Below are 11,877 nucleotides of genomic sequence, written 5' to 3' on the forward strand. Positions count from 1 at the left end.
TCACGAATACAAGGAGCAGAAATGAGCTTCCTCCGAAGGGTGGCTGGCCTCTCCCTTAGGGATAGGGTGAGGAGTGCAGCCATTGGGAGGGGCTCAGAGTAGAGCTGCTGCTCCTCCACATTGAGAGGAGCCAGTTGAGGTGGCTAGGGCATCTGACTAGGATGCCTCCTGGGCACCTCTTGGGTGAGGTGTTCCGGGCATGTCCTACCGGGAGACCCAGGAAATACTGGAGAGATTATATCTCTCAGCTGGCCTGGGAACACCTTGGGGTCCCTCTGGATGAGCTGGTGGAGGTGGCTGGGGAGAGGGCTTGTCTGCTTAGGCTGCTGCTCCCCCGACCCGGCCCCGGATCAGCAGAAGAAAATAGATGGATGGATGGAACTGGACTTTCCGCTGCTCCCTTGTCACAGGGAGTCGCGGCGTCTTTTATTTGGCAAATTTTTATACCGGGTGCCCTACCTGATGCCACCCTGGGGGTGTTTGTGTCTCCTCCAGGGATCAACCCAGGGATCTTTCACTTGTTAGATAAATGTGTAAACAACTATACGATGGAGCAACTATGTCCATGTTTTCTATTGTTTATTATAAGAATATATGCTGGGATATGTCTATTTATGTCATGCATGTTGGGATGTGAACATTTCTTTAACTTGTGGCTTTTTTCTTAATTGTGAAGCACTTTTACCTAAACTTAAAAAGTTATTTTCCTCACACCCCCACCATGGACTTTTCTTCCTGCCGGCATCTGGAAGAATCTGGTTCTGCAACATTCGAAGCAGAACCACCAGGTTCTGCAATAGCTTTGTTCCTCAGATCATCAGACTGCTTAAAACAAAATGATAATATGCCACTTATACTGGATACCATATTTCCACAGGTCACATTTACCATTGCACTTTATAGTATTTTTGCTGCTATATGTATACTTGTGTACTGAATGACAGTAAAGTCTGTTTAAGTCTATGCTTATACATGTTTTAGTGTGTTAGAGCCCTGACTTCAGTTCAAGAGATGAGACTTAAGGTGAGGAGGAAGAGGAAGAGGATTTATCCAGATGCAGGTGGCGTTGCCTCTTTCCTTTGCATTTTTAAGTATGATCCTTCACAGCTTGAGTCTGAAGGTGCAGGTGTGAATTTAAATGTTCCTCCACCGCAAACAAATGCCTACAGCTTCTCCTTCACCTTTGGCGTACTCCGTATGTGGACGGTCTCTAGCCACAAATGTAAAACGCGATTAGCCGGTCGGGAGATGTCCTTCCTGGCCACTCTATTCAAATATGGTGGGGAACATGGCAGCTTCCACAAACTGGTGACGTTCTTATGCATTTTTAATAGATTAAATATACGTTTTGTGAAAATGCATCAATTTGTTGGAAGACATAATTACGCACTAATGTATGTTTATTTATGAGCACAATATTATTTTTCTAAAAAAAAATGAGGGGAGTCCAGCCAGGAAGAAAGCAGCGATGCAGCAACCAAACACCATCAAATGTCAGTCAAATTCACTTTGGTGAAATAAGCCTCAGCACACAAAGGGGGCGGGTCCTGAGTCAAAGTAACATTAATTTTGAGGTGATTGAAGGAATGACCAATGGGAGCAAAGAACACTAATGAAACTGAATTCCTTCAAAATTCAGAAAGTTTTGCTTTGCTGCCCTTTGAAACGACCAGAGCCAGTTTACTGCAAAGGTACTATATACACTGATGACAAAGTATTTATAATTTGTATGATGTCACATCAGTAACGGGGGTATTTTCTACTATGCATCTGTTTTAATTCAGTGCGTTTTGCAGCTCTATGTGCAGCTCTCTCTATTTTTCGGAATGGGATTGTCTAAATTGAAACAATAAAATGCTGATACTTTGGCTTTAGTGCGCTGCCTCTGGCCCCTGAGCACTCGGATTGTTGTGAGCAGTGATGGATGCACAGGACTCCTCCCCTTCCTCTGATCCGAGACCTGCCTGCTGAGTCTGCGCGGACTTCACCAGCAGAGCGTCAGGGGCCAATTATGGACCGCCGGTATCGGTATTTTTAGTGACTTCTTCGCGGGACAGAGCGAAAGGAAATATTTCCGTGGATTAAAAAAAAAAAAAGGTTATTTTTCTGTTTGGGAAGATGGGATTATATCAGAGGAATCGTAGGAGAATTGCTGCTTCGCCAAAATCAGCTTGAAAAGGCTTCAGACAGGTGACTGTTTATTGTGCTTCAGTGTGCAATAGTTCAGAAACAGTTTATGGGTAAAATGCACTAATAATACAGGTGTGCGTAGCATTTGAAGGCATTATAATCGATTTTAAAATGAAGTATTATGTTGCACATTTTCTGTGTGCACAACTAGTAACTTGTAATCATCAAATAATGAAGTTCAAATTTTTACATTTGTTTTAATAAAGATTTCGGTAAAAGGTGAAGATATGAGCATGTTAGAGATATTTAAATGCAAACAGCCTCTGAGCTGCAGAGGAACTCATCTGCGGGGCTAAAAAGCATCACTAATAATAATTGAGGCTTCGGTTTTGATTTAAGAGTCCCCTCATCAGCGGCAGCTGCTTCAGACTGTGCTTTGTTGGAGATGGAAATATATGAGAGCACAGGCAGGGTAAATGTCATTTAGTTAAGACATTTTGGTCAGAGCTGGGAGTGATGTTTATATCGTTTATAGCCTTCCAGAGCTTTGTAAGCACCGGTTAGTGACCATTACATCCAAATATCAGGTGCAGTGGAGTTTTTAATTAGGTAATTTAGATGTGATCTTACTTCCTGTTATAGCTCTTTTCTCTGTGATGACTGTCATTAGAACCCCAGAAAGCATGAAAATGCAGATGAAGACTCATCCCAAAAACACAGACATGATCTCTGATGAGCCTCAGTGTCCACGCAGAGTGTCAGAATATGATGTAACTCACACTCACAGACTGTTGCTTTTACCTTTTGTCACCCTTGGAGCTCTGAGCTTCTTGGCAATTCTGTCAGTGTGATTTAATTTAAGTGGGGACTGCTTAACTCCCTGGTATTAGCACTAATCTACATGAGTGCACGTGTTACAAACATTGGTGTTCCCCAGAGATCAGTGAGTCAGTATTTACCACCAGCACTACTAAGAAAAACCACAAAGAAACATACAAAGTGACAACAAAACTCTCATCATTTGATGAAAAAAAATTATTTAATCTCACTTCATGTGTGAGATTCTTCTTCTGTGATGATGTCTTTTGATTATAAAGTTCTCAAAGGGTTCAGAAAAGCCACACAGTTCTGAGTTTTATAAATTAACTGTCTGGATGAGATCTTCCTGCAGCTGTAGCTTGCTTCTTTTTTAAGTCTTTAACCTGCTGTACACACCACTGAACACTCACAGTGCCCCTGTAAGCCATAGCTTAGTTATTTTAAAAACCAGCTGATGGTTCACAGAGAGAGCGCACTGATCCTGTTTAGTGTTTAAGGACATTATCGGGATGTATTTTTAGGTGGCACTCTCAGACAGACAGTGAAGAGTGGTGTTCAGTAAACACATTAACGCTCTCATGAGTCACTGTTTTGCTGCTGTTTGGTTTCAGGCCCATATGATTCCAGCCAGCATGTTTCAGTGATCTTTCTGTGTACCTGTGTCCAGGCCAGCAGTGCCAGACGGGAGAAGATGGCAAAAGTCTGCAGTGAAAACTCCTTTTCAGCCAGACGGCGGCTGTCCACCAGCGACGATGAGCTTGCTGTCATTGAAAATGGGGAGAGCAGGTGTGATGTCAGCATTGCTGGTGGCAGGATTTGGGGGAACAGTCTTTCAGATCCTTAACTGGCTGAAATGAGTCATTTTCAGTTGTTTTGTGAGATCTTGTCAATATAATGATTCCCCTCCTGCTGTCTTCCAGAGCTCACTCTCTTTGTGGAGACATCTCTGACAGAGTTCTTCCCTCAGAGTCCCACAGAGACTCGTTTACAGGTGCCGGGGCAATGGCCAGGTAAACACCTGCCGTGATGCTTTGATTGCCTGGTATTTACCAAAGGTGGAAAGAAACTGCACAATTGTGAAGTGTCTCCTAAATTACCAGTTACATCTGAGAAAATACATTATACTGCTCAAGAACAGACCAGTGGTTATCTTTTTTTTTATGAAAAAAAATGATATTTAAATATCTATTTTTTTCTATTTCCTCTCACAGCCTCAAACATACATACTGTATCCACCAGCCTGTCAGGTTCAGTTTACATCTGTGTCTCTCCACACTAGTAACAAATTTCATATTTGTTCACCAACAGTTAGTGTCTCCAGTTCAGAATCATTTTCCCTTCAGATCCTGAGCTTCTGGCTTTGACTAATGGTCACAAAATTTAGAAAACTATGATTGCAAATTATTGCAAAGTTGAACTTTTGGATATCACGACTTTACCAATTTAAAGCCACTGAAACTAATGAAAACTAAATTATCAAATTTAATTTAGAAAACTAACTGAAACTAGAATGAAGTGGAAAAACTCAAAAGAAACTAAAATTACAAAACTGTAATAACTCTGGTACAGAGAACCTGTGGCTTTTGCCTGCACAGAAGCATAAAAATGACCCCTCAGATTAATCATGTGACATCCTGAGAGAGTATGAACCATAGTTTGACAAGTCTGAAGTGTTTGAGTCAAAGGAAACTGGTCTTCTTTAGGGTTTCACCTCCCAGTCCAAGAAGAGTCCCAGGGACTGTGGGGCTGTCACCTTGAAGGTGGTCCCGACACACCCTGATATGTCAGGACAAGTTTTTGAGTCGCTGCTCCACCCTACCATCGTGTGGTCACACAGGTTGAGGTGTGAATGGCGGTTCAGGGCTAAGTTAAAGGTGGCTGATAATCAGTGGAGCACCATCTCTGGTCAGCTGTAGCTGTTCCAGTTGGACTCCTCTCTTAAGCCATCTGTCGTCTCTGTCCAACATGTGAACATATCCTCAGAGGTGTGTTTCTTCTCCTTTAAGGAACTTTAACATGTCCGATTGTGTCGGGAGGTTAAATACCCGGGACTCCCCATCAGCTTCTAGAGCTGAAGAAGCCTTTCGGATGACAGATGAAACATCTTCAAAAGAAGTCCATCTGCCTTTGACTCAAGCACGTTAGACTACCATGACCTGCATGAGGGAGAAGCACTGACAGATAAACTGTATCCCACTCAACCAGCAACAAACAGCATGGATCAGTAGGACTATATAAAGAGTTTAATTTACTGATAGCCTCCAAGTAATTGATCTAAAAGTTTCTTCCACCATTGGCATTTATGTTTACAGCAAGTTCATGACTGCTGGTGGTTTCTAGCCTAGACTGGTGTCACGTTGTGCTGTTTTTACCTCCTGCTGACTCCCTAGACTGTCTTACTTCTTCTTCATGCTGCGGAATTGGGCGTCTCACAGAGTGAAACCCGAGCAAGAGAGGCACGACTCTTTCCTCGAGCGTTTCAGAGGTCCAGAGCTCAAAGACACGTCCAGTCGAGACAGCAACACTCAGTCTGCGGGCCATCACGACGCAGTCCGCAGGAGAAAGTAAGCAGAGTTTGGCAGGGGAGAATTTTTTGGAGCCACAGCAGTTATAGTTTCTAGTGTTTCAGTAATTTAAAACAAAACCAACAAAAACAGGACACTCGACTTACGACCCCGTTAAATGTATTCACTAAATATCACTAATATATTCACTAATATTTCACTAATATATTAAAAATTATCAATTTTAGAATTCAGTATAGAAAAACATTTCAACAAAGTTGCAACTGTGAAATGTCTTCCTATTCTTGTGTGACAGGATTTTAGTTCCTGCGGTGTGTTTTTTGTTTCATAATGGAGCAGATGTTTAACTGTTTAGCACCTGGACTCTTTTCTTGCAGAGCCATGCCACAGAAATACGTCCAGAGTGAGCTGTCGCATTTTATTGCAGAAATAAGCAAAACTTTACCTGAAAAACAATAAACTGAATAAACAATCTGGATGGCAACATGTTGCTCTGCCCGTTACCCATCGAGGTTGAGGCTGTGGTGTTGCAGCATCCATGATTTCCAAAAAGAATTTCAAATTTGATTGGTTAAACCTCCAAACAGTTTTATAGACCCAGAGAAGGCGACAGAGTTTTTCATTGTTTAGATAGATAGATAGATAGATAGATAGATAGATAGATCCTTTAATACACAAGTCTTCCCGTCATTTGTTGCCTCCATTCCACTTTGAAATGTATATTATAAGTTGCCATCAAAATATGTTTCTCAAATAACAGATTTTTAAACATTTTATATGTTTTTTTTTTATTGTTTCCAATATAATTTACAGTTTAATACTTTACATGCTCATTGCTTTCTATTTGAATTTGTTATTACATCACAGTATAAACCAATACATCTACACAAAGAAAATTACAGTCACAGCTAACAGGAACGTTTGCATTGTTAACCCCAGCAAAGCAGCACATTTCCTGCTGGCCTGTGCTTATACCTTTTTCACTCAGCCTACTACACAATAGATCAGGTAGAAAATAAAGTTAGATCATAACCAAACAAATAAACAAATAATAGCTGAACTTAAAATCCTCAGCTACCATCCCAAACAACATGATTGTGGAAACTTGTGCAAACAAAGAGAAGAGAGGGAGTTTTCCATAAAAATATTGTATACTTGTGTGATGGATGAGGTTCACTGTGCAAAAACACACAAAAGCATTTTCCTTTGTTTCTCTCCAAAGTCTTGCCAGTAAGTGGCCGCTGGCTGCTTACAACATGAATAACTGCAACAACACAGACGAGTAAGTGTGTGTCAGAAAACAGACAGTAGCTTCCTTTAGAAGAATCACTAATCCTGCTGGACATTATCTGTATTTGCTGTAGCTGCAACAGTGCGTAGCATAGCTGATAGCACCAAACCCTTCAGACCATGTCTTCACATTCTCCGTTCCTCCAGCATTAGACTCACAGAAAGCACCCCTTTACCTTCCTCAGGGGTTGTTGGAAGACATCAAGTGGATTATTCTGATCCAACCTTGGGGAAGTTCAGATTAGGAACTGCACAGGTGTCATGTGTTGATGTAGTAGTATGATGCCATCTGCTGGACAAATGTATGACCTGCACCGTGGATGTAAATGAAATCTCTCTGTTGACTCCCTTTAATGTAGTTTGTAGTCTTCTAGTAGTCCTTCATTAACCACCTCCGTCCTTTTCATCATTATAAATATACTAAACTTGTAATCCCTAGCAAAAAAGAGGATAAAAAAGAGGAGATTAAAAAAGATGAGAAAAAGGAGGAGAAAAAAGATGAAGAGAAGAAGGATGGGGACAAGAAAGAAGAGGAAAAGAAAGATGAGAAAAAGGATGAAAAAAAGGATGAGAAGAAGGATGAGAAAAAAGATGAGAAAAAAGATGAGAAGAAAGATGATAAAAAGAAAGAAGAGCCACCGTAAGTACCTGTCAGATTCACTAAGTCTGCTGTGGCTGGGAAATGTAATCACAGAAAGCACGTCTGGAACTTTGATGTCTGTGTAAATTTGAACAAACACTTTCTGATGCTGTGTTGGTTTCAGGAAAGAAATCTGGATTATGGATCCAGCTGCAGATCAGTACTACAGATGGCTCTCCGTCATCGCAGGCCCGGTGTTTTTCAACCTGATGATGATCATAACGAGGTAGGCATGCTTCACATATTAATAACTCTTTTCTCAAAGGAGCATTGACGTACAATGCATTCCCAAAAGTCTTCACTCACCCATCCAGATCACTGAATTCAGGTGTTCCAATCACTTCCATGGCCACAGGTGTATTAAACTAAGCACCCAGACATGCAGACTGCTCCTAAAAACATTTGAATGGGTCCGTCTCAGGAGCCCTCGTCCGCTGGACGAGTCTGGACGTGGAAACAGGGATTATGATGTGGGCCTCTGTTTCAAGGGTTCGGGCTTGGCCCCTTAGTTCCACTGAAAGGAACTTAATACTCCATGGATGAGTGAGTTTGGTGTGGAAGAACTTGACTGGCCTGCACAAAGTCCTGACCTCAACGTGATAAAACACCTTTGGGTTGAATTAGAGCCAGGCCTTCATGTCCAACATCAGTGTCTGACCTCACAACTGTGCTTCTGGAAGAATTGTCAAAAATTCCCATAAACATCCCTAAACCTGTGGAAAGCCTTCCCTGAAGAGTTGAAGCTGTTATAGCTACAAAGGGTGGGCCCACATCATATTAAACCCTATGGATTAAGACTGGTAGCGCCGGTCTCTGGCTGCATGACCACAGATGCTCGTCTCTGGATGAGTGATCTGGAACGATCATTTCGTTGTGTGCCTTGTGCGCACAATGACAGTGAGTTGAATCTAACATCTAACATCTAATGGGATGTCACTCAATTTCATATGTGTGTGAAGGCAGATGAGTGAATACAATATACAATATAGTGTATTTGTTCTCCTTGTGTTTTAGGGCCTGCTTTAACGAACTCCAGGAGACGTATCTAAACTTATGGCTAGTGCTGGACTACACCGCAGACATCATCTACTACGCAGACACTTTTGTCAGATCAAGAACAGGTCAGATTATTTGCAGAAATAATATTTAATAATTAAATTTATTTTAATAAATTTTTTAAATATATTTTATTATATATATATATATATATATATATATATATATATATATATATATATATATATATAAAATTATTACCTCCGCCAAGGAGGTTATGTTTTCAGTCGCGTTGGTTTGTTTGTCTGTTTGTTTGTCTGTCAGCAGGATTACTCCAAAAGTTATGAACGGATTTCGATGAAATTTTGTGGAGTGGTTGGAAATGACAAGAGGAAGAAGTGATTAAATTTTGCCAGTGATCCGGATCACGATCTGGATCCAGGAATTTTTTTTAAGGATTCCTCACTATTGCGGGATAGGGGGTTATTGTTGTCTGGGAAAGATGAAAGATTATTTCACAGTATTTACATACAGGTATTACAGCATCAGTAACCCTATGGCCTTGGCGGAGGTTTGCGCTCTCTGAGTGCTTCTAGTTTTTTTATTTTTAATTAATTAATTAATTAATTAGGTTCTGGGTTCTAATTTGATGTTTATTCCTTAGGTTACCTGGAACAAGGCCTACTGGTAAAAGATGCCAAAAAACTGAGAGATAAATACAGAACGACTTCTCAGTTCAAATACGACATGATTGCAATGATACCCACTGATCTGCTGTTTCTGAAATATGGAATCCACAACCCGGAGTTCAGATTAAACCGCCTTTGCAAACTCTCGAGGCTTTTTGAGTTTTTTGAGCGGACTGAAACCAGAACCAGCTTTCCGAATATGTTCCGTATCAGCAATCTCGTCCTTTATATCCTTGTTATTATCCACTGGAATGCTTGTTTATTCTTCGCCATTTCAAAATCCATCGGTTTTGGGTCGGACACTTGGGTTTACCCCAATATCAGCCACCCAGAACACGGCCGCTTGGCAAGAAAGTACATCTACTCCCTCTACTGGTCCACACTGACCCTCACCACAATTGGAGAGACCCCTGCACCCGTCAGAGATGTTGAGTATCTCTTTGTCATTGGCGACTTCCTCACTGGTGTGCTGATTTTTGCTAGTATTGTCGGTAACGTTGGTGCCATGATCTCCAACATGAATGCCTCTCGTGCTGAGTTCCAGGCAAAGATTGACTCCATAAAGCAGTACATGCAGTTTCGAAAGGTCAGCAAAGACCTGGAGGCCAGGGTCATCAAGTGGTTTGACTACCTGTGGACTGAGAAGAAAACCTGCGATGAAAAGGAAGTTTTAAAAACGCTCCCGGACAAGCTGAAGGCTGAGATTGCCATTAATGTCCATTTGGATACGCTGAAGAAAGTGCGGATTTTTCAGGACTGTGAAGCTGGTCTGTTGATAGAGTTGGTGCTCAAGCTGCAGCCACAGGTGTTCAGCCCTGGAGATTACATCTGTAAGAAGGGGGATATTGGCAGAGAGATGTACATCATTAAGGAAGGGAAGCTAGCAGTGGTGGCTGATGATGGAGTGACTCAGTTTGTAGTGTTGAGTGACGGCGCATACTTTGGGGAAATCAGTATCTTGGGTATCAAGGGCAGCAAAGCAGGCAACAGAAGAACGGCCAACATCAGAAGCGTAGGCTACTCAGATCTTTTTGCCCTGTCCAAAGACGACTTGATGGAAGCGCTTACCGAGTATCCAGATGCCAAAAAGGCTCTGGAAGAGAAGGGGAAAGCCATCCTGATGAAGGACAATCTGATTGACGAGGCAGTTGCGAATGCCGGTGCTGACCCCAAGGACATGGAGGAGAAGATCACCAAACTGCAGAACAACCTGGAAACCATGCAGACCAAGTTCGCCCAGCTGATGGCGGAGTTCACGGCCAATTCGACAAAAATGAAGCAAAGGGTCTCGGCGATGGAGACCAAAGTGAAATCCATAAAACCAGAGGATCTGTCTGAGGTGGTGGCTGACAAAGACAAAAAGGTCCAGTAATACGAGAGATACTTGAGAACTTTACACGAGTGTCACTTTTAAGGCCACAATTATATCCATTTATACACCATGTTTATCATCAGTATGTGTCAAATTGTGTACAGCATATGCAGCAAATGTATATTTTTGTGTGTATGCTATGAATGACAGCCAATTTCACATTTTTATCAAACTACTTAAATGTGTTGAGCAAAAAAATGATTTTCATAACATTAGAACATTTTTTCAGAAAATATATTGATCTGAGGTTAAAAAAAAATGCAGCTGATATCCATTTCACACGGCTGTGCATAAGTTGCTGTCAGCATATCAGTTGTATATCTTGTATGTGAATAAACATTAAAGTGTTCATATAACATTCACTGTACGTTGGTATATTGTCATGTTGTGGGTGAATGAACATCGTGAACTCACAGTTTTTTCATTTGTTTGTAACTGAGGATCATTAAAGTGTTGCTGACTTTCAAAATGACCCGGTCCTCAAAAATATGTGAAATCCCTCTTTTTCTTTTTCAGCTAAGCCACACACTCTTAAAGACAGATTAAAGGGACAGAAGTGTCTCGCGTTTACTGTCCTAAAGTTTAGTCAGGCGCAAATTTTGGGTTTTATACACTTTTTTTTTATACACCCTTTTATACACTTAATGAAGAAATATAAACATTTCACAAGTTTCTAAGACTTTTATTGGCAAATAAATGTATGCAGAGTCAGTCTTTACAGTGTTGAGCCTTTTGCTTCATGATTTCATATTTCATTAATTTCCAAATTAAAGTTCTCTATGACATGCTTGATAACTGCTTCTGGTCCAAAGCCTGACTGATGGCGATGCATTCTTGAACCATCTTTAAAGACCAACTTCATCACATTAATATTTTGGATCCATAGCCAGGCAACTCCCCGGATTTTAATCCGATCAAGAATCTGTGGTCAGTCCGTAAAAAGTGTGTGGACAAGCAGAAGCTCACAAACTCTGATCAGCTCGAAGCTCAGATGAGGCAGGAATGGACCAGCTGATAAGATATCACAGAGAACTGCAGAAGTTATGTAATAACTCTGAATCTGCATGAATGTATTTCCTAATAAAAATCTCTGAAACTTATGAAATTACAATTTTGTTTAAAGTTGCAATAATGTTTTGGCCATCAAACTGCAGCAGAAACTGAAACTCCAACACTTGTTTAACTGCTCAGTTTCTCGGGATCCCCCCGTCCATCAGCTGCATGCTAATTTATTCTGCTGGGTGTTGTTGAGCAGACAGCGTCTGATGGGCTTTTAAAATATTTTCCTTTAGCAGCAGGAATGAACTCAGTTATGAAAGGAGAGGTGGAAATCCACCTTTTTATAGAGTAAAAAAATGATTTTGTGAAGGTGAGGCGCTGCGGTCGTGATGTTTCTCTGTGTATTTATGTGAAAAA

The 11,877-nt window shown here is 41.1% G+C and overlaps 1 protein-coding gene across 2 annotated transcripts; it reads left to right on the forward strand.

The window, feature by feature from the left end:
* Positions 1-2,011: 2,011 nt before the first annotated feature.
* Positions 2,012-10,896, forward strand: cnga3a (cyclic nucleotide gated channel subunit alpha 3a). 2 transcript variants are annotated; one of them, XM_030727314.1, is made up of 9 exons: positions 2,012-2,190; positions 3,561-3,735; positions 3,870-3,959; positions 5,340-5,513; positions 6,697-6,756; positions 7,204-7,404; positions 7,529-7,630; positions 8,419-8,525; positions 9,065-10,896. In XM_030727314.1, the coding sequence occupies exons 2-9, from the start codon at positions 3,641-3,643 to the stop codon at positions 10,459-10,461; spliced, it is 2,226 nt and encodes a 741-aa protein (XP_030583174.1). In that variant the 5' UTR covers positions 2,012-2,190; positions 3,561-3,640; the 3' UTR covers positions 10,462-10,896. The 2 variants fall into 2 exon arrangements, with proteins under 2 accessions (XP_030583174.1, XP_030583175.1); XM_030727315.1 differs by having other exon boundaries at positions 3,617-3,735; positions 5,385-5,513.
* The last annotated feature ends 981 nt before the right edge of the window (positions 10,897-11,877 follow it).

This window comes from Archocentrus centrarchus, chromosome 4 (genome assembly GCF_007364275.1).
Source record: "Archocentrus centrarchus isolate MPI-CPG fArcCen1 chromosome 4, fArcCen1, whole genome shotgun sequence".
In the NCBI taxonomy this organism is placed as follows: domain Eukaryota; kingdom Metazoa; phylum Chordata; class Actinopteri; order Cichliformes; family Cichlidae; genus Archocentrus; species Archocentrus centrarchus.

What these genes read in the sequence shown, in the direction of transcription:
- cnga3a (XM_030727314.1), top strand. Translation starts at nt 3,641, where the DNA reads ATGGCAAAAGTCTGCAGTGAAAACTCCTTTTCAGCCAGACGGCGGCTG. An exon ending in ATTGAAAATGGGGAGAGCAG is followed by an intron (nt 3,736 to 3,869) that starts GTGTGATGTCAG and finishes GCTGTCTTCCAG; the next exon opens with AGCTCACTCTCTTTGTGGAG. An exon ending in GACGCAGTCCGCAGGAGAAA is followed by an intron (nt 5,514 to 6,696) that starts GTAAGCAGAGTT and finishes TTCTCTCCAAAG; the next exon opens with TCTTGCCAGTAAGTGGCCGC.